The 26,070-nt window shown below is 39.7% G+C and overlaps 2 protein-coding genes across 3 annotated transcripts; one reads left to right on the forward strand and one right to left on the reverse strand.

Annotated features, from left to right (window-relative positions):
- Window positions 1-1,569: 1,569 nt before the first annotated feature.
- LOC148424069 (armadillo repeat-containing protein 8) lies at window positions 1,570-21,591 on the reverse strand. 2 transcript variants are annotated; one of them, XM_088416027.1, is made up of 23 exons: window positions 21,320-21,591; window positions 20,310-20,386; window positions 19,274-19,345; window positions 18,812-18,856; window positions 18,082-18,224; window positions 17,907-18,004; window positions 17,719-17,811; window positions 17,545-17,625; window positions 15,092-15,167; window positions 11,697-11,787; window positions 11,531-11,591; window positions 11,252-11,452; window positions 11,085-11,180; window positions 9,924-10,006; window positions 8,341-8,422; window positions 8,114-8,200; window positions 7,843-7,935; window positions 7,604-7,753; window positions 5,557-5,652; window positions 5,369-5,464; window positions 3,803-3,875; window positions 2,472-2,565; window positions 1,570-2,385 (listed from the first exon to the last, which is right to left on the reverse strand). In XM_088416027.1, the coding sequence occupies exons 1-23, from the start codon at window positions 21,362-21,364 to the stop codon at window positions 2,352-2,354; spliced, it is 2,067 nt and encodes a 688-aa protein (XP_088272153.1). In that variant the 5' UTR covers window positions 21,365-21,591; the 3' UTR covers window positions 1,570-2,351. The 2 variants fall into 2 exon arrangements, with proteins under 2 accessions (XP_088272153.1, XP_088272155.1); XM_088416029.1 differs by lacking the exon at window positions 18,812-18,856.
- Window positions 21,592-21,846: 255 nt separating this feature from the next.
- Window positions 21,847-25,950, forward strand: LOC148424070 (lariat debranching enzyme-like). The gene is made up of 9 exons (XM_088415174.1): window positions 21,847-21,993; window positions 22,381-22,621; window positions 22,690-22,814; window positions 22,943-23,023; window positions 23,098-23,183; window positions 23,255-23,479; window positions 23,556-23,633; window positions 23,706-23,851; window positions 25,075-25,950. Exons 2-9 carry the CDS (start codon window positions 22,425-22,427, stop codon window positions 25,766-25,768), a joined length of 1,632 nt encoding a protein of 543 aa, XP_088271300.1. The 5' UTR covers window positions 21,847-21,993; window positions 22,381-22,424; the 3' UTR covers window positions 25,769-25,950.
- The last annotated feature ends 120 nt before the right edge of the window (window positions 25,951-26,070 follow it).

Raw genomic sequence — 26,070 nt, forward strand, 5'->3', positions numbered from 1 at the left:
CATAAATCTCATCAGTTTTGTAACAATAGTGAGCCGAGAAGAAGCTGCTTGGCCTGAGTTCATGCTTTATCAACATTGAGTTGCTTCTTGTTCTTTGTGTCTTAGTAGTCTCAGTGAAGTGATGAATATAAAATGGAATTGCTACCAAAATTTTTGAGTTGCTTTGCATTTTGTGTTGTCATCAATTTCTACAGAAATTCATTCATGAATGTCCCATCATTCATCCATCTTCTAGACCAATTACAGTATACTGTTCAGTATGTCATTGGGAGTTTGTCACTGGGAGTTAAGTAGTCTCACAGTATGTAAGAATACTTAAACAATAAAAAAGTAGTGCACAAATTGGCTTGGAAAGTGGTGTGTCTCAAAGTATGATGTCATCATTTAGGCTCTTGTAACCAAGGGTAGTGAAGTAGCGTTTGAATAAAATACATTTCAATTTTGTTATTCATTTTGTTATTAAAACTTATATGTTATACTGCCAAAAATAATAATTTAAAATTATTTGTCCACAAAGTTCATTGAAGTCCACCAAGAGCAGGTAAGCTTTAACAAGGGTGTACGCTAAATTACAAATCAGTTTAATATAAGAACATTTTATTTCTTCACCACTAATTGAATACGAAATAAATTACATTCATTGACAACATATTAAAAATGAAAAAATAAATGTTTGACTCACCAAAACCGCTGTTCCTCACTTATTTCAATAGGAAATCCATTCCTCTTTCCTCAGAAAGACTTCCATGACTTGCTTGTAGAGTTTGTCTGCGTGTTTCATTTCCAATAATACATCATTTTGTATTGATATGGATGCCAATACTGAAAGTCCCGTCAGTCCAATTTTCGTTTTGCTCCTCTTCAGCCATTTTGGGTAAAAAAAAAAAAAAAAAAAGAGATTCGGTATTTCTGCGGGTTTGGCTTCACTTGTACGCTATGCCTTCAATGCAGATAACCCAAGCAACAGTGTAGTTTGGTCGAGCAGTTTTAATAACTTTAACAACTTCGGTTTTTCAACATTAAACAAGTTTGATCAACATAGCACCACCTCCCTGCAGTGAGCATCCAATCATGTCACGGTCAACGTGATGCTTCTAGCTTGCCAACTTATAATTCGATTGGCTATTGTAGCTGGTTATTGACTATACGGGCCCGTGCACATATGTCTTTGCACAGAAGCCCGCAACTCTCGACTGGAATGCCCTTAAATGGGTTTGGTTGCAGGCACATTTCATACAGCCTGGCGCCACAAGTTAGCTGAATTCTAATTGGCTAAAAACTCTCACCTAAAACAACTGGAAGGAGCGTGACCAAATGGATATGACACGGAGAGAACATAAATTCTATAGTAAGAATAAATTTAAAATGAAATTGACTTTTATTATAATGATATGATTATTAATCGTGATGATAATGATGTCTGAAGTATTACTATGAAGTATTGCTTACTTTTAAATCAACTGTTGAACTATAAATGCTGGCATTAAATTCAAAGTGTACACCAATTACATACTGATAGTTTATTTCAGACTAGTTTACCAGAAGAATAAAGAGACAGCACAAATTAGCTCCTTTGTGGGGATTGCATGTATTTCCAGTGAGAACATTCATCTCATCAGAGCATCATTGAGGTGCGAAATGTCAGTGAACACTCCAGGGAAGAGGGAACTTAAAACATGAGTATTAAGTATGACACAATGCACTTAATGTGCTCCTTTCAATGGGATCATGTTTTTGTAAAATGCACAAAATTTCATTGGTGTAATATTACCATAAATAGAAAAAAAAGGAGTGAGGATGCTGAGTGCATGTTGAAACAATTGCTTCAAGAGGCACACCGAAGACAAGCATGACTTAATCATTTCTAAACATGACTGAAAACTAGACACAGGGTAAAATGGGGGAGGAAAAAATAACAATCCAAAAATATATTTTTTATGCTCATATTTATATATATATATATTTATTTATTTATTTACGAGGTAAGTATACACAAGAATGAAAACATCCAGGTTTCAAAATAGCTGTCTCTTGTTTCCCTTCCCTCTAAAGGTGTCCTTTGTCTTGAGAAAAAGAAGGAAAGCGCCCTCTTGAATTACAAATGTAAAAATAACAAGAGGAAAATCTTGTCACCCAGTCTCCTCAAGAAGTAAGAGTCCTTGAAATGAGCAAAATGTCACACCAAAAAGCTTCAAGCCTCACAAAAAATAGTGATAGTTTCAAAACCAGCAAGGGGAATCTTGTCTTGTCAGAAGACAAAAACATAATCAAGGTGTCTTTGTGCAACTCAAAGATTTGAGACGTTAGACCAAACCAAACCAGCAAGTGAAGCTGGTGACTCCTCCTTGTGGTCATGCCAGGTACTGCTGCATGGCTGTCTTGGCCCTATAGGGACACAGGAATGAGTTCATGTGTTGTGTTGTTAGAGTTTTACTGTGATGAAGAGAGCAGAGGTGAGCTGAGGTTCTCACCTGTCGCTGAGGTTGGCGTCGCAGGCCTGTGAGAGCTTGTGCAACATGTCGACAAACCCTAATTCCCTCAGCTTGTCCTGGCGCTCTTGAGAACCTGATTACATATAAAGCAATGTCATTCTTCCATTTTGAAATGCTAGGGCTTTTTAAGTGAGCCTAGGGTCCGTTAACCTTGTCTTCATTCTATTTACGATTCAGACACGCAAATCAAAAAACAAAAATCAGGGCATTTTTCTTTTTTCCAATTGTAGTTGGGTTTAAAATACAAAATAAAAGCACTTTTTCAAGAAAATACAACAAAGTTGGATTTATTGTTGTTTGAATACTGTGATTTTTTTTCCCCCAGATAATTTTGAAGAATCCAATATGTTAATCCAAAATGGAAAAATGTAGGGATATTTCAAGGTCACTATTAAAGAAAAAAAAAGCCATGTTTTAACCTGTCCTTAGTGGAAGTATAAGAAGGTGATGATGATGCACCTCGGCCCTTCTAAAAAGTGAATGAGAAATTGCTTTATATCTATCGCATGTGAACGTTTCCACGAATTTAGTCGGACGCCGCGATGGTGTTTGTGCACAAGTTTCCAAGAGGGATTTTTCCGACACAAAATAAGAGGATGCCATCGAGGAGGCAATAAATAGTGCGGCAAAGCCAGCCTCTACTCAAAACGACAAGTCAAGCCAGACTCCACTCATTTTGTTTCATTCGGAGCATTCGTAAAATGTCAGCCGATGAGCTGCGGCACGTCACCTTCGTGAGCTGTCTGTTACTTTACGTTAGTGTGCTGATTTGAAATGAGCACATTTTTAATTCATCTCATGATTGAAATAAACCTTGTATTGAGAGTATGGTGAATGGGGAGCTGGGCGTGACACGCGAGGGAGAGGGCAAGCGAGTGACTGCGCTCAAGCACTCCTCTACTCGAAAAAGAACAAGCCAAGTCAGCCACCCCTCATTTTTTCCCCCCCCATTCTAGGCATTACGCTTAAGGACCGTATACGAGAAGCGCTTGTCACCCTCAAAATAAAAGACTCTAACTACGCATCAGTAAGTAAGTCTTGCCATAAAGCCTTCATAGCTCACATGAAAATGGAAAACATTTAGAAATAATTGATCAGGGTCTCATGTTTTCAATCTTTACAATAGCGCTACGTAAACATTTTAATATCCACCATATTTTCATTTTAAGACCCTCTGTTACTTTATTTTTTTCCCCATTTCTGATATTTTGCACACCTTGACATTTTGCACTAACTACAAAGTCAGCAAAATTTTAATGCATTCACTATTGATCGATTTCAATAGGATCCTTGCAGTGAGTGTTGCTTACCGTCCTCCTCATTCCAGATGAGGTTGGAGATGCAGAAGGTGGCAGCAAGCTGCAGTTTCACATTGGAGTGACCCTGAGGGTTAGAAATATGTCAAAACAAAACAATGGCAACTGAGCCATACAATCAATAAAATGTAGTTGTTTTTAAGGCACCTGGTGAAAAGGTCCTCAAAATTTCCTTGTCAGAATTATACTTGAACCAAATAAATCCTTATGAGGACTACCAGCCCAGTTTCACTTAGGAACTTGGTAGCCATTACGATTACACTGTTGCTTAAACAACACTGGTGTTTGTTATTGTTTTCCGCTATTTCGCAGGACTGTATGGTACACCTCAGTTACTGCGCAACATGTTTCGTGTTTGTACTTTGTAATGCGGAAGAATAATATCCTAGTAAAACTTGATATATTAGGGGTGAGAATAGAGGTTTTTGACTAATAAAAGTGCAAAGAGACAAATGAAGTAGATAACTTAAGGCTACGTTGGCCATTGCCAGTAGACTTAACATTGATTTGATTTGCTGGCTTGGATCATTCTGTGGTTTGCATTTTGTGCAAAATCTGTGATTGTCTCTAATGTCATTATTTGCTGGTTGATCAATGATATCATCGATTGGATCTGCAAAATAAGATACGGCAGTCAGCAAAATCTTGTTAACTGCAGGGTTGCTCTGTGCTGCCATCATGTATGTGGAAGTCCAAAAGCTAATTATTTTGCATTTTCCATGTTTATTTTTCCCAACAAAACAAATTGCCTAACAAGGCAATTCGTCCTTTTACTAACAGTGGTGTCAGAAAAGTTTCCATGGCTCTGATTGTTGGACCAAAACTCAACCGATGAATTGGAAAACCAACAAAAGAAAAAGAAACCTGAGTGAGAATTTCTATATCACAGGAAGAACAATTATATACGTAACAATAAAAATAAGTTAATAATGGCTTGAAAGCATATAAAATCTACCCCAACCCCTAATGGCGACTGTCGAACCATCAGCATTTGAATTTGCTTGATTTTAATGTGACTTCTGTGTTATTTACATCTGTTGTATGTGCAATACATTTAATAAAGCTTTACTAAAAAACATAAATAATCATGTCAGCCTAACAAGTGACTAAAGGGACCAAGTAACAACTGACGCTCAGAAACAACTTCTGTTGTTTGCACGTCGCGCCGCAGACAAGTCATGTGACAATGTGTCGGCCACATGATGCAGTGCGGTCTGTCGCTTACAAGTATGTGGGAGTATAAACCCAAAGTGAAGATAGAAGTTGTTTAAATAGATGTATGGTGTCATGTAACCAGATCAGTGATTACAAAAATGCCTAAGAGATTTTGTTCGCCACAAATTTGAGCCTTGTATACAGGGTGGACGGACTATACTATATAGCATATTGTTTGCGTTTAACCACATCAACAAGGTCAAAGCTTGAGCAAACAATGGTGGAAGTTCGACTTTGAAGAAATGAAAACACCTTAATCCGATGCACACCCCTACATTTAGAGGGCCCTTTGTTGTTGCCCACAGCTTTAATTATGACCACGTTGCTACAAACAAGTAGGCCTACCATGTAGTATTTCACTTTCTGCAGCATGTCGTCATTGGTCATGATAAGCTCCTTGGCTGTGTTGCCATCAGCGATGTAAGCGAGAATGCACAGTGTCTGTTCAATGATAAAGTTGCAATACAAAACAGTTACAAAAAAAAAAAAATTGCGAAGCATCGAACATCAAGCAACTATCAGGCTCCTTTCACCTGCTCTTTGACCTCCACGCTGTGCTCAGTCTCCAGGATGAGTGTGACAGCCTGCATTATTTGCTTTCCATGAGAACTCATGATCTGATCGATGTGCTGAAATCAAAGAAACATGATGATGATGATGCAACACGCTGGTTTTAATATGCAAGTTTATTTAGAAATACCACTAATGTGACATTTAATCTGCGAATCTCAGTTCAAAACAAAAAAGGTAAAAAAATACAACTGAGATCATGTTGGGCAAGTGTGCACACCAGGTGTGGAATAAGTCCGAGTAAATCAACTCCCTCAATTAAAAAAAAAGACACGAGATATTGGACACGAATGCCTTTGTACCGCCGGCGTGTCGCGGCACAACAGCTTGACTCATCTTTCTATTGCATCTGTTGGTCTCGACCGCCAATACTAACAACACAAAATTGTTCTGAAATCACGTTCCACCACCAAATTAGGGTGCTGACAAATGACTCATTACATTGACACAGATTTTTGGCATCTGTTGCCAGTGTTTACCGTTGGCTTGGGTTCCTAAAGCCCGGCGTACATGAGATGCTTGCTAATACGCCATTGACGCCTTGTGTGTTCAATTTTGAAATGGCGCTGCGCTATTGATGGTGAGTATCAAACCATTTTGGTGATTTCGGCGCTGCATATGCAAGGAATGGAAGCCAACCGTGTGGCTATTAGCCACGGCGCATGCACTCTTCATACCCAAACTAGGCAGGAGCTAGCAAGTAGATTTCAAAAGCTCTCCTGGAGAATATATTAGTGATTTTTGGTAGGATAACATCTCCAACGGTGTGACTATGAACCACGGTGCATGCGCTCTTCATACCCAAACTAGGAGACAGCTAGCAAGTAGATTTCAAAGGCTCTCCTGTAGAATATATTAGTGATTTTTTGTACAATTACATCTGCCTTCAATAAAGTCATGTTGCCATAAATACGGCAAGTACAAATAGGACAAGGCGATGGAAGAGATTGTTTTCATCCTGTCAATTTGGAGCCCGCCACCTCCAAAGTGATCACCGCAACCCCAATCACTTACAAGGTGCAGTAACCATTGGATGGACAGCACCTTGTTTGCGGTGAACAGCACCATCTGCGATCAGGAGCTATCTGCGGCCAGGGATGATGACAACACCATTGGCACTTTGTGTGTACTGTTAACAACTATGTCTATCATAAATTAGCCACTAGATAGAAGCACTTGAATTAAGTCCATAAAGTCTGGTGTGATATGTGTAAATGACACACTTTGATGGTGAGAGCATGACACAGTTGCCGTTTGTACAGATCAGTTTTTAACAAACCATGCTGACTCAAATGTACTATATCAACCAGCAAATTAATCCCATAGACCAAGATTGGGAAGGGATTGGGAGGCGGAGGAAAGAATGTATATATACCCGACGTGCAATTCAAATTTTCTGTAAGACATCCAAATGCCCAATATACCCGATTGCTATGCTACATTCAGTGCACACCGTATCAAGATTCAAAATTAGCCAGTCACTCTCAAACGCAATGAGAGTCAAAACACAACTGAGACCTTTTAAAAAAAGCTGCTGATTAAAAAAATAAACTTTGAGTGTTTTATGGGGTTTCCCTGGCATTTATTTATTTATTTTGGCCCCAGCCAATGAGGATGGATTTCCAGCACAACAGTGCAAAGACCAACCCAAGTTCTACTTTTGGCCACAGTAAAAGATGGCTAAACTAAGTAATTTTAAAACAAAAAGAAAACCTATTCCAGATATAGATGCGGCAGTTTACTCTCCAATTCAATAGACAGTTTTGAAATGAGTGTGACATTTTGTAAAGCTTTTTTGGCACTATATGGTGTAGCTTTTTACTGTTATGATTAAATTTATTTTTTCCTTTGTAGAAATATAAATATCTACACATCATGTGAAATGCTATTCAAAAAAAGAAAGAAAGAAAATCATTAATTGTGATAACGTTAACAAAAAAAATGTGACTGACCAATAAAAATTGGGTTAAAACGTTAGTGCTGTCTGTGTGTGTGTGTGTGTGTTCTCACAGGGCGTGTTGACAGGAGATTCCGCAGCAAACCAAGCGTCTTCATTAGAACATTACCATCAGGATCGGAGAGTAAGCGAAAAAGCTGCTCTGTGCCCAAACACTGAACAATCTCCACTTTCACCTTCTGGTCTGCCTGGAACGCCATGTTCTGTGTAGTTCAGATATACAAGCATGTACAGTTAACAAAACTGTCTTTTTCAATTTGATGTTGGAGTGTGTTCAGGGAAAATTTCTCACCATTAGGGCCCAGATTCCATTGACCCGAAGTGCAGGACTCTCACTCTGGGTCAGACTGCATAGTAGTTCTATGACGCCTGATTCAAGGATGGGCTGCACATACGCACACACAAACACGCACACACAGAAACTTGTGTATTTTATCGGGCCAATGCGCTCTAGCAAGGCCACGACGTGGTGATCCGAAAGAGCCACCACGCAAAAAGGCCTTCACATACTGTTTGACTCTGAAGAGGGTTTTGAAAAGTAGAAAGTACTCTTGTGTGGCTACCTCTTTACTGGGTGAGAACTCCAGTAGTAAGTTGCATAGTGTGGAAGATGCCATGACCAAGACTTCATCAGGGGCGTTTTGCAACAGCTGCACCACAACAAGTATAGCCAGTAAGAAAGAAAGCACCAAATTATAAAACTCACTTAAATGTCTGCAATACTTCAAATGGAATCAAAGTGCAGTACATTTTTTTTAATTATTAAAATTCAACAATTTTTAATGCTGACCTTCATGAGGGGCTTCCACACAGCGTGATCGTGGAAGCTTGTCCTTAGCTGCTGCACTGACCGTGAAAGACTATGTAGACATCTGGAACAAGAACAGCATACGTTACACAGTATAGCAGGTGTAATATATATGTATTAATAACAAAGTTGAGAATTTGAAAATTATCTATGATAAATGTAATTTATAAACGTTACTTTTTCATAAAAGTAAAAAAAAAATGATTTATTAACATAACCGTTCTCACCATGCTGCCCCTGGAAGTGTATCTGTTTATTAATGTCCGGACATTTCTTTCATGTTCGGATGATCTAAGATCCTGAAATTTTTATATACTATACTTGTGAACGTGTGTGTGAACGATCATTTGTCAATACGTGCCCTGCTAGTGCTCGTATCAGGCTTACTAATCTGAGCGGCATGCTACTCGTGGGCAGGTCATACTAAATAAAAACACAGTTCAGTTTACGTTCAACTAGGGCACAGGTGTCAAGCTCAAAGCCCAGGGGCCAGATCCGGCCCGCCACATCATTTCACGCGGCCCGCGAAACGCACATTCCAATTCAAGTTTCCGGTCAAAATGTGTAAGTCAATTTGAAATTGTTTGGGGAAAAAAAGCAAGCGCTTTCTTCCCTCACCCTCTCTCTGATTTCAAAACTAGTTGAAAGTGTGACAAATACACCCAAAATGTATTTTATCACAGTCATCCCGGCCCTCTGACAGAAACTGTAACTGCAACGTGGCCCTCGGTATGAATGAGTTTGACACCCCTGAACTAGGGCTAAATGATTATGTCCAAAATAATAATGATTATTTCGGTCAATATTGAAATCACGATTATTCATGTCTATTGCCATTTTTTTAAACAAGCAATATATACACAAGGCTTCAAAGCTTGATACTTACAAGTAATAATAATAATCTAGAATTGAGTTATTATGTATTGAGAGTTTAGAGTTATTATTTGCGTTATTATTGTTATTACTTTGAGTATTAGTATATTGTGATTGCACTGGAGGAAAAGTTCCCTGATATAAATTTTGCACTACATGTTATACCTTGCTGTTAAAAGATAAACTATCACGGACATACTAATAAAATAAAACATAAGACAGTTGTTTATTCATTTTGGGAGTGAATGGAGTTGTCAAAGCTGGTTTGTAATCTACAAATAAAGTTTGACTGCTTCTACTGTTGCGCCTTATAATGCGATGCGCCTTATATATGGAACAAGTTTTAAAATCTGTCATTAATCGAGGGTGCGCCTTATAATACGGTGCTCCTTATAGTGCGGGAAATACGGTAATTAATCCTGGCAGCCAATATCGTGATCATGATTAAAATTTGATTAATTGTGCAGCCTTACGTTCAACCAAAATATAAACAAGTTCAAGAACTTTCTCTCATTAAACAAATTCAGGTACAACATTGCCTTCCTTGATGAGAATTGTATTCACTGAATCTTGTTTTGAAGAGAGCCAAGTATTGAATCAATTACATTTTTGTCAGAAAAAAAACAAATGATGAATGATGAATGATGAATCAAATAACTTCACAGTCAACCAAGAAGTGAAAAGAATCTCACCTGACGGCTGCTAAGCGAACTTTAATGCTGGACTCTGACAAGCCACTGACTATCCTGTCCATCATGTTCTCCGTCTCAGTGATCTTAAGATACACAAGAGTTTCGAATGTCAATGACACGTGACACGCATACATTTACCACACACCGCTAACATCCGTATGCAATTGACACTATACATATACATACATATATACATATATATTTTATATATACATATATATATATATATATATATATATATATATATATATATATATATATAAAAATGTATGTATGTGTGTATATATATATGTATATATATATATATATATACACATATATATATGTATATATATATATACACACATATATATATATGTATATATACACACACATATATATATATATGTATATATACACACACACACACATATATGTATATATACACACACACATATATATACACATTAATAGACCTCGATCGACAACAAAATTGAGAGGCTTCTTCTATTATGGATTAAAGAGAAGGAAATCGCCGGTGATATGTTCTAGTTTGAGAAAAGTTCCCGTTTAAGAAAATAAATCAAATTCTGCGGGTTGGTCTCTGCTCCCCTCCGCCTCCACCCAGCTCAAGTCACGTCGCCCCAAAGGTAAATGTCATTTTTCCTTTGTATATGTTATTTAATTTAACTGTATAGTAGATTATGTTACTCATTTTTAATATGTGTATAAAGTCGTGATGTTTTGACCTAAGGTTTTTGCACGCTTTGCACGCATTCACTAATTAACATAGGTTTGGATTGCCCGTCATACGAGCAGTTCGAGTTACGAGCGTAGCCGCTGAACGGATTAAGTTCGTAACACTGGGGCCAACTGTATATCCACTTTTTTTTTTTTTTTTTTTTCAAGCATGACGGTGTTAATATGTCGTTAAGTTGAGAATACTCATTCAGATGGCACTGATGTGGCAGGAATACCTGGAGGTACCACGCTGCCCAACACAGACACACACAATTGCAATTTGGTGACATTTATCCAAATAAAGCTTCTCAACCTACAACATAGTTCCTTGCCGCAATACGGTGCTATAATAATAGTTCTACAAATATTAAAACAAAAACAAAAACAAAAGTGAATTACTGAACGCTGAACCACTAATGTAGAAGGGCATGAAGGTCAAACCTTCTTTCGGATGTCCTCGTCATTGGAGCCCAGCGAGGCGTACAGTTTGAAAGCTGCTTGTCTCAGCTCATGTGCATGCTTTAGGTCATGGTCCAACTGCAGAAAGCATAAAGTCAATACCACCACCATGTAAAAGGAGAGCAAATGTCCCAACAATGCCATCCCACCCTCTTGATGTCAGCGATGGCCGACACGGAGCTGGGATACTTGAAGTAGTCGGCCAACATGCCCACTAGGTGGTCAGTGGTGCTTGCAATCCGCTGCAACTCCACATCGGGCTCCATGAGGAAAGCCAGCGTCTCAGCTCCCTCTACCCGCTCTTCAAGTAGGTGCTCCTTGCTGCACATGCGCACTAGGCACGGCAATGTCTGCACCAGCAGCAAAGCCAAGAAGTCACACACATATATCTCAAAATATATTGGCAACAAAGAAAAAAAGAAGAGCACCTTTAGGACAATGCAGCTGTCATCTGTCCTGATAGCACCTGCTCGACACATGTACGTAAGACTGCAGCATAGAGATGGTGTGTCAAAAGAGTTGCTTGCAGAAATAACATCAACATTGAAACATCATCATCATCATTGCATATAATGTTATCTGCCATCTGCTCACCATTTAGCTGCCGTTAGCTGCATTTCAATGGGCTGATCCCTTTGCATCATTCGGACAAATACCTGAGAGAGCAACTCGCCATCCACCATCACTGTAAGCACACACAAAATCTTGTCAACATCACAGGTTCTGGTTAAAGCAGGGTATGCATGCACAGACTTTCAGATTTTAACAATCTAAATGAGCGGTGGGCAATTTGGGCCCTTGAGGGCCGGTGTCCTGCATGTTTTCCAGTTTTCTCTCTCAAACACAACTGATTCAAAAGGTTTGGATTATTTTCAAGCTCCAGCAGATAATGTTGATGAGCTAATGTTTAAATCAGGTGTGTTGGGGAGAGAAAACCTAAACTTCATTATACAGTAGGCCCCCGTGTTACGAACTTAATCCATTCAGCGGCTACGCTCGTAACGCGAATTGCTCGTATGACGGGCAATCCAAACCTATGTTAATTAGTGAATGCGTGCAACGCGTGCAAAAACCTTAGGTAAAAACATAACGACTTTATGCACATATTAAAAATTAGTTACATAATCTACTGTACAATTAAATTAAATAACATAAATATACAAAGGAAAAATGACATTTACCTTTGGGGCAACGTGACTTGAGCTGGGTGGAGGCGGAGGGGAGCAGAGACCAACCCGCAGAATTTATTTATTTATTTTCTTAAACAAGAACTTTTCTCAAACTAGAACATATCACCGGCGATTTCCTTCTCTTTAATCCATAATAGAAGAAGCCTCTCCATTTTGTTATCGACCGAGGTCCGTCCCCTGGCAAGGAAAGTCTTGCCCTTAGAAGATTGCCGAGCGGTTACGGCCATACTCACGAACAAGGTTAACTATGCGTGCGCCTCCTTCGTATTTTTTTATTATCTCCTGCTTCGTTTTTATTGTCATCATCCTCTTACTTCTTCCTTTACCGCCACTAGCAATTTTAGAAGCCTTGTCTAACAGATAAAGTTTGCAAAGTCTTCACAACATTCCTTCCTTCCGTTTTCACTCCTTTTCTCTCCTTCCTTCCGTCCCGACCAGCTGTGCCATCAAGCTAGATGAAGACGTTCGGCCAATAGCATATCGGCATTTCTGTGATTGACGTGACGCCGGCCAATAGCATATCCGCATCTCCGTGACTGAGACCGGGACTGTGAATTTAATCGACCAATAGCATATCGGCATCTCCGTGACTGACACCGTGACTGAGACAGTGACTGTGACATTGTAAGAGCAATAGCATATCGGCGTTTCCATGACATGCGGGCACAGTTGATTTAATTGACGCAGCAATGCGAAAAAAAATAGCACGGACACATTGACCGGCATGTAGGGGCATATTGAATTGTTCGTAAGACGAAAGATTTGTGCGTAAGGGGGGGACAAAAAAACGCCGTGGGCCACGTTCGTAAGATGAAATGTTTGTATAAGAGGGAGTTCGTAAACCGGGGGCCCACTGTAGTTCCCTAACACCAATATACCACAAACCGGTGGCAGAGAAGCCTTCTTTAGTCTAAATGAAGCAGTGCAATGTACTTCAACATAGTTCCTTTGCATCAAGATACAACTATCAAGATGCCACCAAAATAAAACTTTTAATGCTTTGGTATGCGCACAGTAAAAACAGTAAAGTTTTAATTTCATAACATTATTAACGATAATAAAAGTATTTAAATAGGAGTATTCTTGTCAATAACAAAGGATTGATTCCAAATAATTACAACAAAAAAAAACTGCATAAAGGAAATATGCAGAAATTCACTCAAATAATTGGTTTTGAATCACTCTTTGCAAGGTAAATTTTGGACTTAGTACCACAAATAAACAGAAGAAATCGCAAAATAGAAATCAAGCACTTGCTCATATTTTTCAACGACAGTTCATTTTTGTTAAAGAGTCCCAGGTTTCATTACAATGCTAGGCAATAAATGTAGCAAAATAAATGTTAAATGAGACTATATGTAGGGGGATGAAGACCTTATTTTGTCAAGTCACAAACCCACATGCTGTAGCAAATGTCATTAAATTATTAAAGACGAGAAAAAACACATCTTAGCGGTAACATTGACTCAAAAACTATCTAATATTATCGTACAAAATATTTAATATACATGTAATGTTATCTGCTTCTTTTCACAGAAGTCTTTGAGTTTTGAAAACGGTATTACTTCGCTTTAATTTCATTTATTTTAATTCTAAGTTATAATCTTAAGACAAATTCATCATAAAGAAATAGTATATTATCTTGAAAATAAATCTAGTGTGTTTTTGCAAAACCAGGCTCATGTCTCAGAAAATAAAAATTGAGATGTTAATTTACAGTGTTCCCTTGTCACTTGGCGCTTCATTTTTCACTTCCTCAATGCTTCCCCTGAAATGAAGCGGTTTTGCAGGAAAATTTGCTGTGAAGGTTTCCTGCATGCCAAACAGACGAGTTGATTGTAAACGCAAATGCTGCGGACACTCCTACAAGACACGTGATTGGCTCCCGGCGCAACATCAACCAATAGGTAGGAGTGAATTACAACTCCTGCCCTCATTGGTCGATGTCATGCCGGGAGCCAATCACATGTCTTGTAGGAGTGCGCTTGAGCTTATTGGTTGATTGTTTCGCCAGGCTTGTCCAAGTTGTTGTTGTAACTCCAGCAGCAGTCTACCAGTGAAACTCACAAGCGAGTGAGAAAGAAACGCACGGTGACAGGAATATCGTGAGATGGTAAAACGTTGAGAAAATGCTACCAAGATGGCTATTGTAATAAATTGGAATTTCGAGTGAAAAGAGAGGAACGGAGATTAGCTGCAGCAAGATGGAGTATATGTGTGTGAGGAGACAGACCCAAGTAAATACAGAAAGAAGAGATGAAGAAGGTGGAAAATTTGACATATTTAGGGTCAAGAGTCCAGAGCAATTGAGAGTGTGAAAATCAGTTGAAGAATTGTTAATATTGTCATACTTTTGTTTGACAAAATCCCTTGCTTTAAGTCCCGGGAATTATTCTAAAAAAATGCTCCACAAAATTAGAAAGGTCCTTATTAAATTAGGTCAATGGTTCGCAAAAATGCTCAAATAAATGAATAAATTAATTAAACAAAATAATCTAATAAAACTGAGGCTTGCATTTATGATTAGTGGTCCCTATGCTGTTTTCTGAGCAAATAAGAGGGAAAATATCTTTGAATGCACGAAAAGTCACAAGATAATTGCTCAGTCTTTTCAGAGCTAATGAGAGGCGAAAGTATCTTCAATGCATCCAAAACCAAAAGACAATCGCTCAGACTAATCTTAGAAAGAATTTCAAGAGTCAAGTCTTCGCGGTCTTTGATTGCAAGGAAGGCAAATTTGACACGATTGTCTGTATGAGAGTACCTGACTTAATGAGAAGCACAGACTAAAACACTCACCATTCACCAATGTCAGGGACACCTGAGTGTTCTCATAAGCCAGCACTGAGAAACATTTTAATGCCTGCATCCGCACCTGGATGGAAAAATTGGATCTTAACAGAGGTTTGCATCTGTTGGCTTGTGTCTGCTTTTACTCTGCAGAATAATCAAAATGACATTCAAAACTATAACTGGCCAATTCACAGTCATTTTGAAAAAATATGAATCACATACACGGTAGTAGGGATGTTTGATATGACTTTTTTTCAGAACGATAAAGGTAGGCCAACTCAACTTGAGTACTCATCAAAACAGATACCAAGTAACTGTTACCACAAGCATTTGCTACTTTTATACATTTTATATTCAATGATATTTATGCACCCAACTGTTGTTGCAGCTTGAACATAACATTTAAATAAAGGCAATGAGATACCGTATTTTCCACACTATAAAGCACACCAGATTATAAGGTGCACCTTCAATGAATTACATATTTTCTAAACAAAAATTCATATCTAAAGTGCACCGGATTAAAAGGCGCACATAGAGTTGAAACCACAGTACTGGATGGAGTTGCATTATGCATCCACTAGATAAGAGTTGCGGCATGATGGTGCCACACTAAAGAGAATGAATTAAAAACAATCAGCAAAGTCATCAAACCTTATTCATGGACTTGGTAAATGGACTTTCACTTATATAGAGCGCTTTTCTACCTTGGGTACTCGAAACCCTTTACACTAACTAGTCATTTACCTCCTGATGACGCAGCATCAGGAGCAATTGGGAATTCAGTGTCTTGCTCAAGGACACTTCAACATAGAATTGCTGGTCGGGGGATCTGACCCATAGCCTCTCAGCTTGGAGACGATCACTCTACCACCGAGCCATGCCGCCCCACTCATACCGTTTTATTCATAGAATATAAACTTTATTAATACAATATGAGCTTTCTCTCAACTGCCAAAATGAATAAACAATGGTTTGATTTCAGTACTATCTGAAGAATGGGCAAAAATACCACTTGAATACCGGGCCTCTCTTACGCTAACTTTTTTTAAATAAATGTATTTGGAACACTAAAACATTGTATGGATATCAAACTAAGGAATATCTGTTATAAAAAATAATTTGGATAAAACAGATAAGGCAATATTGGTAATTGCTATTTAACTACTAAACAGGAGCCACAGAGAGCAGAATAGATCCAGATCAAGCCATGCGCTTGTAAACATGCGCCGCCGCCCTCCTTGTAATTCTCCCCTCCGCATCCATTACACATTTTTGACCTGCTATTCCGAAATGGAGCAGCAAGAGGTTACGAATAAACGAGTCAGGCAAATTTAAACGACAAACATGCAACGGTATGAGTGAAGAGCCAAGCGTAGGTGAACGCGCGGCACCTCCGTCTTTTTCATTTTCCCTCGGCATGCATTACATATTTTTGACCTGCTATTCCGATATGGAGCAGCAAGAAGTTACGACTAAGCGAAAGTAAGGGAAATTTAAACGACAAAAATGCAACGGTATGAGTGAAGAGCCAAGCGCAAGTGAATGCACGGCGCCGCCGTCCTTTTAATTTTCCCTCGCCATGCATTACATATTTTTGACCTGGTATTCTGATATGGAAGTTAAGAGTACGAAGTTAGGAATAAACGAAAGACAGGGAAACTGAAAGGACAAGCATGATTTGAAAATAAAATAAAATTTTTTTTCAGTTTTTTTTCAGAGTTTTTTTTTTCAGTTTTGGCCTGCAAATCATGTTAATTAATCGGGCTCGGCGAGTCGGGCTTTAATACCTACGGGCCAGGTTGGTTCGAGCTGGATTTTTCGGCCGATCTTACCTCTAGTTTAAGCAGTCAGAACATAATATGATCCATATATAAGGCGCACCGGATTATAAAGCGTACCGCCATCTTTTTAAAAAAATTAAGTGCGTCATATAGCGTGGAAAATATGGTAATTTTAAATTATTTACTGTATTTCAGACTTAAGTCAGAAAACTCACTTTTCAACAGCTAATAAAACAACAATGTAAAAAATAATTTATTTATAAAATATCTTATTTAAGATAAATTTGTAATAAATTAACAAAAGAGGGGGCGGCATGCTCACTGGTAGGTTGATCGTTTTGCAACCCAGGGGTTGTGGGTTTGATCCCTGGACCATGTCAAAGTATCCTTGAGCAAGAGACTGAACCCCCCAGTTGCTCCTGATGATGTGTCTTTGGCAGATTGAGTAGTCCAGGTAAAGTGATTTCAAGCCTTATAGGTGGAAAATTAAACTGACAACTCCTTTAGTTTTACTGGTTGTTCAACATAAACTTAAGTGCAAAATAATACAGATTCGACAGTTAACTGTTAAGTATGACAATGCGAGAAGAGGGCTGGGCTATAAAGCTGATCGTCAAATTAAAGTGAAACATTAAAAATAACAAAATAAATATTGCAAACGAGATGGACACTTACCTTATAAGAGGGAGATATTAGCAGAGGGGCTATATTCTGAATGGCGCCATGGTTAAACAGAACTGTTTGGTGCTCTGGAGTCTGAACACACACCACCAAAAAAACTAAATCAATATCTGTTTCAACTGTTACCATGAAACTCCTGATTGCCTGTGAGCCAACATCAACAAATACCTTACAACAGTGGGAGAAGATCTGCGTGGTGTACTCCTGTGTCCTATGTGAGTGGCTTAGCAGAGACATTAAATGGGGGATCACAGTTGGATCCTGCAAAAAAACAAAACAAAAAAAAGAAAAACATACAATCCTTTTATTTTGCGAGGAATGAATGTTTTAGTTCAGAAAGCAGGATGTGATCCTACAGTATAAAGCAGCTGTACTGGAGTGACAGGACTAATGAAGACCGTTCTAAGACAACGAAGACAAGCCTCAATGAATATCAGGTCAGGACACAAGAGACCTGCAAACAACATAAAAAGAAGTTCACCACTGATGAGTACGATACTCTTTTACATTGAAAGGCACTTGTGTCCTAACCTTGAAGAAGGGCGGGGATGATATGGCAGTCCACAAGAGACTTAATATTGTTCTCTGTTCCCATGGCCAGGCTGCCCAGCACCACTGCGCACTCTGTCCTCAGCTCCAAGCTAGAGGAGCTCTGCTGCAGAAGGTACAGTAATCTAAAACAGACAGACAACCACATGCTTTTTGTAACCAGGCTAAGACAGGCAAATGACATCGAGTGTGTGAGGCAATCAAAAGATTACAAAAAAATGATCAAAAGAAATGCGTAGCAACTGAATCTTTGAAAGGGTACCAGTGGCGATGAGGGGTAAACATATACTGGTCCTTCTCCACACATTAGCATATTGTGATAAAGCTCATTATTTTACATAATGCGATAAGAATAAAAATTTAACTTTGCCATACAGCTCTTAAAAAACACAATTTCTGTCTCAAAAAAGTTAGCATATCATGAAAAGGTACTCTAAACGAGCTATTAACCTATTCATCTGAATCGATGATTTAACTCTAAACACCCGCGAGGCTTTTATAAACTCCCAGCTTGGTTAATTACTCAAAACCGCAGTCATGGGCAAGACTGCTGACCTAACTGCTGTCCAGAAGGCCATCATAGACACCCTCAAGCAAGCGGATAAGACACAGAAAGAACTCTCTGAACGAATAGGCTGATCCCAGAGTGCTGTATAAAGGCACCTCAGTGGGACGTCTGTGAGAAGGAAAAAGTGTGGCAGAAAATACAGACCCTGAGGGAGATTGTGAGAAGGGCTGATTCCAGCTCTTGGGGGACCTGTGAAAGCAGTGGTCATCTGAGTCTGGAGTCGAAACATCCAGAGCAATGCACAAGAGTGTGCAGGAAATTGGCTATAGGTGCCGCATTCCCCAGGTGAAGCCGCTTTTGAACTAGAGAGAGCGTCAGAAGCGCCTGACCTGACTTACAGAGAAGCAGGACTGGACTGTTGCTCAGTGGTCCAAAGTACATTTTTCACATGAAAGCAAATATTGCATGTTATTCGGATATCAAGTTGCCAAAGTCTGGAGGAAGACTGGAGAGGCGTTATACCAGGATCTGTTGAATCGAACTTCAACTGTACTTGGTTTCTGTTTGTGGTTAATTTATCAAACACTGTGTTTTGACTTTCAATAAGGATGTCTCCAGAACAGAAATATCAGTGACAAAAAAGCTAAGGTGAAAGGGGGTGCATACCTTGGCACAGCTCCCAGGACGATCAAATTGGCTTTCTGCTTATTGTTGCCAATTACGGCATTCTTCATGTCACTGTGGAGACAAACAATGCACAACGAGATGAATGAATGACAAGAGTCAATGGCGATTTGCTTTGGTTAGCTATGTTTAAGATGCAATGCAATTGTGCAAAGTGTTTTTTGCTGCATGACTATGATCAATGATACATTCCGTGTGCTCAGCAAGAAGGCCAAAAACTATCAAATGGCAGGAGGCAGGTGGAAAAGTACAGATGACTGGGGGCCGTAACCAGAGCTAGCTTGTCTTCTTCCGTGGTTAAAAATAAAAAGAGAAAGTGAATTCATACAGACATACGCTCTGAAACAGAACATCAACATCATAAACAGTTTCCAAAAGTGAGAAAAATTATATATATACATACACATATATATATACACACACACACACACATACATACATACATATGTGCGTGTGTTTGTTTGAATTTGGGGGTGTACCTTCACCACTTCTTGAATAGCGTTCCTAAAGATTGATTTAGACTGAATGATCATGTATTTTTGGCTTGAGAATGAGGTAGAGATGCTTACAGGAACAGACAAGTGTGCTGAATGAAATTGGTCGATCACCATAATTTATTTCAATTGTCTTCTGGATTTCAAAAAGCTCTGTTTAGGTGAATGAGGGCTACCCAATTGAGGAAAACAAAGCCGAACTCAAGCAGGATTTTGCTGTCATAACAGCAAGCAAGACAGTTTATTTGTTTATTTATTTTCTGATTGGAAATGTAAGCACTATCATGCATCAGCAGAGAATTACTAAACACAGCTCAACTCTTCTGTTCTAAAATGTATGCTGCATAAATGTGGTGTAATGAAATGAACTATATGAAAATATAGTGTAATGCCTTTTTTTGGAATTATTGGACAAATCAGGGACTAACTAAAATCGTCTCAACCTCCATGAGTGTCTATCTGAAGTCGTGAAAGCCTTAAATTTGAATTAAAACTCAATATTTGTTGACAGAAGATGAACATACATGACTCCCTGCAGGACTTTTTGTGGGTCGGGGTCGAACAGTCGGTCCACATAATGGCGACTCGTGGCAGTGACTTCCTACAATACAAGAAATCACAAATGAATTGTAACAAATTAACCATATGTTTTCTTTTAACAATAGTTACATTTCAAGTCAAAGCAAGGCTTTTAACACGTTTGTAAATATGCTTGTATATGAACAGCGGCTGTTACGTTGCCCGGTTTAACATCTCGAGTAGTTATGCATCCAGCAACTGCATGTGACAACTCTGAAATTGTTATTGTCAATAACAGCCATAACGATCCACACGACGTGTGACCTCGCCGCTCTTGGCGCCGTGAGCTCAACGAGTACGACTTTGCAATAATAGATCACCCATATCAAAAGTTATTTTGAGATTTTGGCCAGGCAGTTGTTGACAACTAACCAATGACTAAGCTTGAAAATTGCTAGCAGAGAAAGAAGCACCTGTCATCTGGTAATTTATGGACAATACGTTTCAAAATCGTGCACATTTAGTTAGTTTCAGCACAAAGTGGGGACTAAAATGGAAACATAGCGCAACGCACAATGTATTGTTCAATATATCATAGGGGGAAAGAAGAAACAGAGATGAAAGTCGAAGCGGTTAGCCGCTAACCCATTCTGAGTGACACTGACAGGCAGCTCATCAACCGCTCGTTTCGCGTCACTAAATAGACGACTGGGTGAAAGGACACGTAATTTCAAGTGTCCTAAACATCCCCGCCTTTCCGTGCTAGTAATATGCTTGAAACAAGTGCTCACTTTCTGGTAAGAACCACTGTAAGCGGACCGTTATCATCGCTACATGTTGGAGAGCCATTGACTTAGCTTTTGTGCTAACGGGATGGGGGGCGGGGGGATACCCTTGTTCTACTTTAACAACGTAATTGTCGACTAATTGATCTTCACAAGTTACAAAATGAAGGTGGAGAAGGGGCTACATTGGAAACAAAACGCCTATTTATATCGATAAGAGTGACACTCACAGACAGCACACTGATGCGGAGAGGGGCCTCCAACAAGCACGCCATCTCTCGTCCCCTGATGGAGCGCCCCAATCGGCGCAACACTTTGCAGACACTCCACCCCCCAGTGCAGCTTTAGGAAGCTTCTTAAAAAGAATTGCAGTTAAATCAAGAAAGTCATAGATTACGTTTTTAATTTTTTTTAAATGTTAGGTGTAGCCCCCCCTGCAGACACAAACGTAGTTGAGAGCTTCAAAGTAACACCGCTAACTTGGCGTGTTGTCTTGACAGGCAGGCAGTTGATTTGTCAAGTTAAGTAAACATACACGTGACGTAAGGTGATTCTTATGAACTAGATTCGTCACATTAAATGGCCTAACAGAACGGAACACAGAAAATGTAGAAACACGCGCATAGAAGTGGCTTCAAAATAATTTATGAGCAGAAAAAAACATGTTTTAAGAGTGCTATCATCTTTTTCCCGACAAGTGTTGAATCTGTTGCTGGTGATCAAAATCCAAGACGCTGATGCGCAGGTCAATGCGCATGCGCACTTGGCTTTGGCTCTACGGTGGGAATTTTGTTGCTCACTTTTGCAGTTTTGCAGAAAAAACATGCACCTTTTCATCACGATTTGGGGGGTTTACGGCGTGTAAAAGCGACCCGGCGTCCTCCTAGCCCCGTCTAACGTCTCCGTGAGTCGTGTTTTTTTTTTTTTTCAAAGAACACACATTATATCTCGTGTGTTCACCTTGCTGTGTCTTGTTTATTTAATTTTGGTAGCAATGTAAAGTCAAACCCTAATAGAAACCTACTGTTGTATGTGTATGTGCTGCATATACACACAAACACTGCTAAATAGAGTCGCTCCGATTGGAACACCCTGCATTTGACTGCATTTGTCGCTTTTCTCTGGGGACAGGTTGCTCTTACGTTCCAAAATTTGTCTGTGAGGGTCATTCAAGACTAAACAGCGGCCCGAAAGATAATAAGCAGTATTAAATAGATGAATTGAATGTTATACTAATTCGTATCATTCAGCACAACTTTCCAAGATGACTGTGTTGTCTTTCTTTTGGCAGTAAAGGACTTAATACTGATTCGAGGGCACCTGTGCTGATTAGTCATGAAGATTGCAGTGGAGGGCTGTTGCCATGGTGAGCTGGACAAGATCTACGAGACCATTGGTTACTTGGAGAAGAAGGAAGGCGTCAAAGTAGACCTGCTGCTTTGCTGCGGAGACTTCCAGGCTGTGCGCAACGAAGGCGACCTCAAGTGCATGGCGGTGCCTGCCAAGTACCGAACTATGCAAACTTTTTACAAGTCAGTTCCTCTTTGCATGTTTTCTTAACTTACAAGTTGAGCTATTTTGAATAAAATCTTTGATACAGGTACTATTCTGGAGAAAAGAAGGCTCCAATTCTTACCATATTCATCGGCGGTAACCACGAGGCCTCCAATCACCTGCAAGAGCTTTCTTATGGAGGATGGGTTGCTCCTAATATATATTATTTGGGTATGAACCATCTGACAGGACATGGGCTCATTTTAGCTGTATTAAAAAAATAGAACCTAAATGTCATACTATCAGTAAGCATTCTGTAAAATCCTGTTTTATCAGCGATTTTTCAACTTGATCTGTAGGTTACGCTGGAGTAATTCGCTACAAGGGGATCCGAATCGGTGGCATTTCTGGCATCTTCAAGTCACATGACTATAGAAGAGGTGAGTTCACTGTCTATCTGGATGCTACAGTCTCTCGCAATCCAGTGTTCATCACAAGTGTTGGCCCATTGCAGGTCATCATGAATTCCCTCCATACAACCCCGACACCCTGAGAAGCGTCTATCACGTGCGAAATATTGAGGTGTTTAAACTAAAGCAGGTAATCATTGGTGGTGGTGGTGGGAGGGGGGGTTGTTAAAAGCATATTGCTCATTCCAAAATTTCAATCAGATTCGCATGCCTGTGGACATTTTCCTGAGCCACGACTGGCCTCGCGGGATCTATCAACATGGGCATACTGAGGAGCTGCTGCGTAAAAAGAAGTTTCTGCGACAAGAGGTGGAGTCCAACTCTCTTGGAAGTCCTGCTGCCGCCGACCTCCTGGAGCACCTCCAGCCTACCTACTGGTTCTCGGCGCATCTTCATGTCAAATTTGCTGCTCTGAAGGAGCATCTTGTAAGACTGAGCGTTAACCCGCAGTGGCGTTAATTCTTGGTAATGTTCTTTCTCATGATATCGTTCTTATTTAAAGCCTAAAGCCAACGTTGCCCCACGGGTCACCAAATTCCTGTCACTAGACAAATGTCTGCCCTATCGAGAATTCTTGCAGGTAAGGGAATGTCACCTTACGTATCAGTACATAGACGGTTGCTTTAAATTGACATGCGTGGCTCTGTTATAGATCGTGGACATACCAGAGAGGGCCGGTTCATCCAATGATCTGGAATACGACCCTGAGTGGCTCGCCATCCTGAAGGCCACCAACGATCTGCAGAGGACCACCCCTCATCCCTGGAACCCCCCAGAGAATAATGGCCTGCATGAACGGTACACACCCTTTAGAAAAATACTTCTTGACTTGACTACCACTCCCTTGTGTTGAGCGCTCAAAAGGTGATTATTTCGAACAGAAATATTATTTTACTAGCCGAATTTGGCTTGGCGTATTGGGCTTCCTAGCAAAATCCAAAAGTACATTACGGTGCCTTTGGCTCACGGTACATTTGGGTCTGCCAGTTCTGACTGGCACCCTCCCCCACCGTCAGAGCCAAGGGTTCGTGAGTTGTACTCAGTCTAATCCCTCACCTTGGACCTTTTTGCCTTTGGTGTCCCTGCCAGGGCCATACATCCCCAGACAAAATATCTTCTTGGATTTTTTGGAAACAGAAATTATTCTTATTATTATTTTATGGTTATATGATCTAAAACTTTTAAAAAATAATCATAAAAAAATATTTTGGTAATTATGGCACTGTAGAAATGCAGTAAACGAGACGAGAAGATAAAGGTGAGTTGCGTCTCTTTTTTTCTCTCCAAACAAAAAAATGACCCATGACAGAGTAAGCAACAAACTAAGACTTAACACTTTTCATGTTTTATTTATTTATTTTTTTTTTCTTGACGTTAGCACTTTTGATTTTGGACAGCTGTGAATTGAACAAGTGGTCCCATACCACTGAAACCTGAAAAGAAAAATAACTTTTTTTTTGTGTGCAGAGCACATACTGTACATTATTTTAATAAGTTGCAGTTGTAAAATTTGTAAAAATACAGTATTTCTTGAACAAATTTCTGTATGTCATCTAATCAAGAGGGACAACCACACTTTGAGTAAATCCATTAATTAAGTAAATTGACACCTGGCCCCAAATAGTATTAATAACTTACTATTGGGCTTTTCTCTCAATTATATTCATACATCTTGAAAAGAGAAATATAAAACACAACCAACACCATATTGGTCCGAAGAAAGAAAGGAGTACTTAAACAAAACAAATAAAAATCCAAAGTATTTCACACTTACCTCAATTGGCTATTGGAGAGTGAGATACATAAAAATAGGTCTAGCTCCCAGTATGATTTATTGCAATGAATCTGGACAAGATAAAAAAAAAAAAATGTTTGCTTAGGCGTAACTGACTTTGCCTTCCTGTGCCTTGATGACATTGTTGCAGCCATAGTGTTTACATCGAGTGTTGTTTCCTACTTGTTGTCATCCAAAATCTTGAAGAACGCAGTTCTCACCTTTTCTGGGCTTTTTTGTTCATTAGGTGGGACTTTACGGTTTCTGAAGACGCGATGATGAAGGTGGTGGAGCAGCTCAGCGGTGAGCTGACCATCCCGGACAATTTCAGTCGTACCGTGCCCCCCTACGACCCTAACAAGCCCCAATACCACACCACTCCCAGCTACCTTGCCAACCCCCAGACCACAGAGTTGTGCGCTACGCTGGGGCTCACTGACCTCTATACCCAAGCAGGCCAGGCCGGCAGCATGGGCGAAGCTCAGGAAAGCCACGCTGAGGAGGAAGACGATGCTCAGAGCAGCGAGGAGCCCAGCGAATACTCAACTGACATTTCAAGTACATCCAATTCCTTCAATCCCGATGAGATCACGATAGAGGACGAGTGGGAAGAAGAGGAGGGTGAGGAGGAGCCCAAAAGCGAAGCTGATCCAAAACCTACTGTGGGCGACACCCACATCCCCGCGGGCTTGGTCCTGCCCCCGCCCAAATCCCAAGTGTCACCTATTCCCACGTCCCCCCTAATGGACCTTCCTCCCCCACGCCACTCCACACCGACCGTTCCTCATCATGCTCCACGCAATGTAGAGGCGGAGGGTCTGCCCTTCCTCAAACGGACCAGCGATGAATCAGGTGATGTGGGAAGCCAGACAACCACACCGCGGATCAAACGCAGAAACCAATTGATTTATGCCACAGTGGAAGATGAGTGTGACGAATGATTTTTTTTTTTTTAATCCATTGAATTCCTACCTTTTAATGGAGAGTACAAGGACAATAAGTTCCTTTTTTTAAAAAAAAAAGTTTTATTTTTTTAATGGTTAAAAACACTCGTTTTTCTAAATGTGTTAAAACAACAAAATTGGCCATTGTTTGGAACATTAAAATATCCTTTAAAAACGTGTATGTTTGATTTCCTTTGCCATTAATTCGCAATGCATTTACTTTTTTTATTATTTGAGTTATTTCCGGTCAATGCCGAGATTAAGTAATGGCAAGCACAATTTAAGTTAAATTGAAAAAA

This window comes from Hippichthys cyanospilos, chromosome 5 (genome assembly GCF_059441005.1).
Source record: "Hippichthys cyanospilos isolate Australia breed blue-spotted pipefish chromosome 5, RoL_Hcya_1.0, whole genome shotgun sequence".
In the NCBI taxonomy this organism is placed as follows: Eukaryota; Metazoa; Chordata; class Actinopteri; order Syngnathiformes; family Syngnathidae; genus Hippichthys; species Hippichthys cyanospilos.

Coding starts and splice junctions, on each gene's coding strand:
- LOC148424069 (XM_088416027.1), bottom strand. CDS start 21,364: ATGGCGTGCTTGTTGGAGGCCCCTCTCCGCATCAGTGTGCTGTCT. Junction 18,225..18,811: donor TTCTCACAATCTCCCTCAGG/GTCTGTATTTTC, acceptor TGTCTGTTTTAG/ATTACTGTACCTTCTGCAGC. Junction 8,201..8,340: donor TGTGGAAGCCCCTCATGAAG/GTCAGCATTAAA, acceptor GTTGTGGTGCAG/CTGTTGCAAAACGCCCCTGA.
- LOC148424070 (XM_088415174.1), top strand. CDS start 22,425: ATGAAGATTGCAGTGGAGGGCTGTTGCCATGGTGAGCTGGACAAGATC. Junction 22,815..22,942: donor TCCTAATATATATTATTTGG/GTATGAACCATC, acceptor CTTGATCTGTAG/GTTACGCTGGAGTAATTCGC. Junction 23,852..25,074: donor AATAATGGCCTGCATGAACG/GTACACACCCTT, acceptor TTTGTTCATTAG/GTGGGACTTTACGGTTTCTG.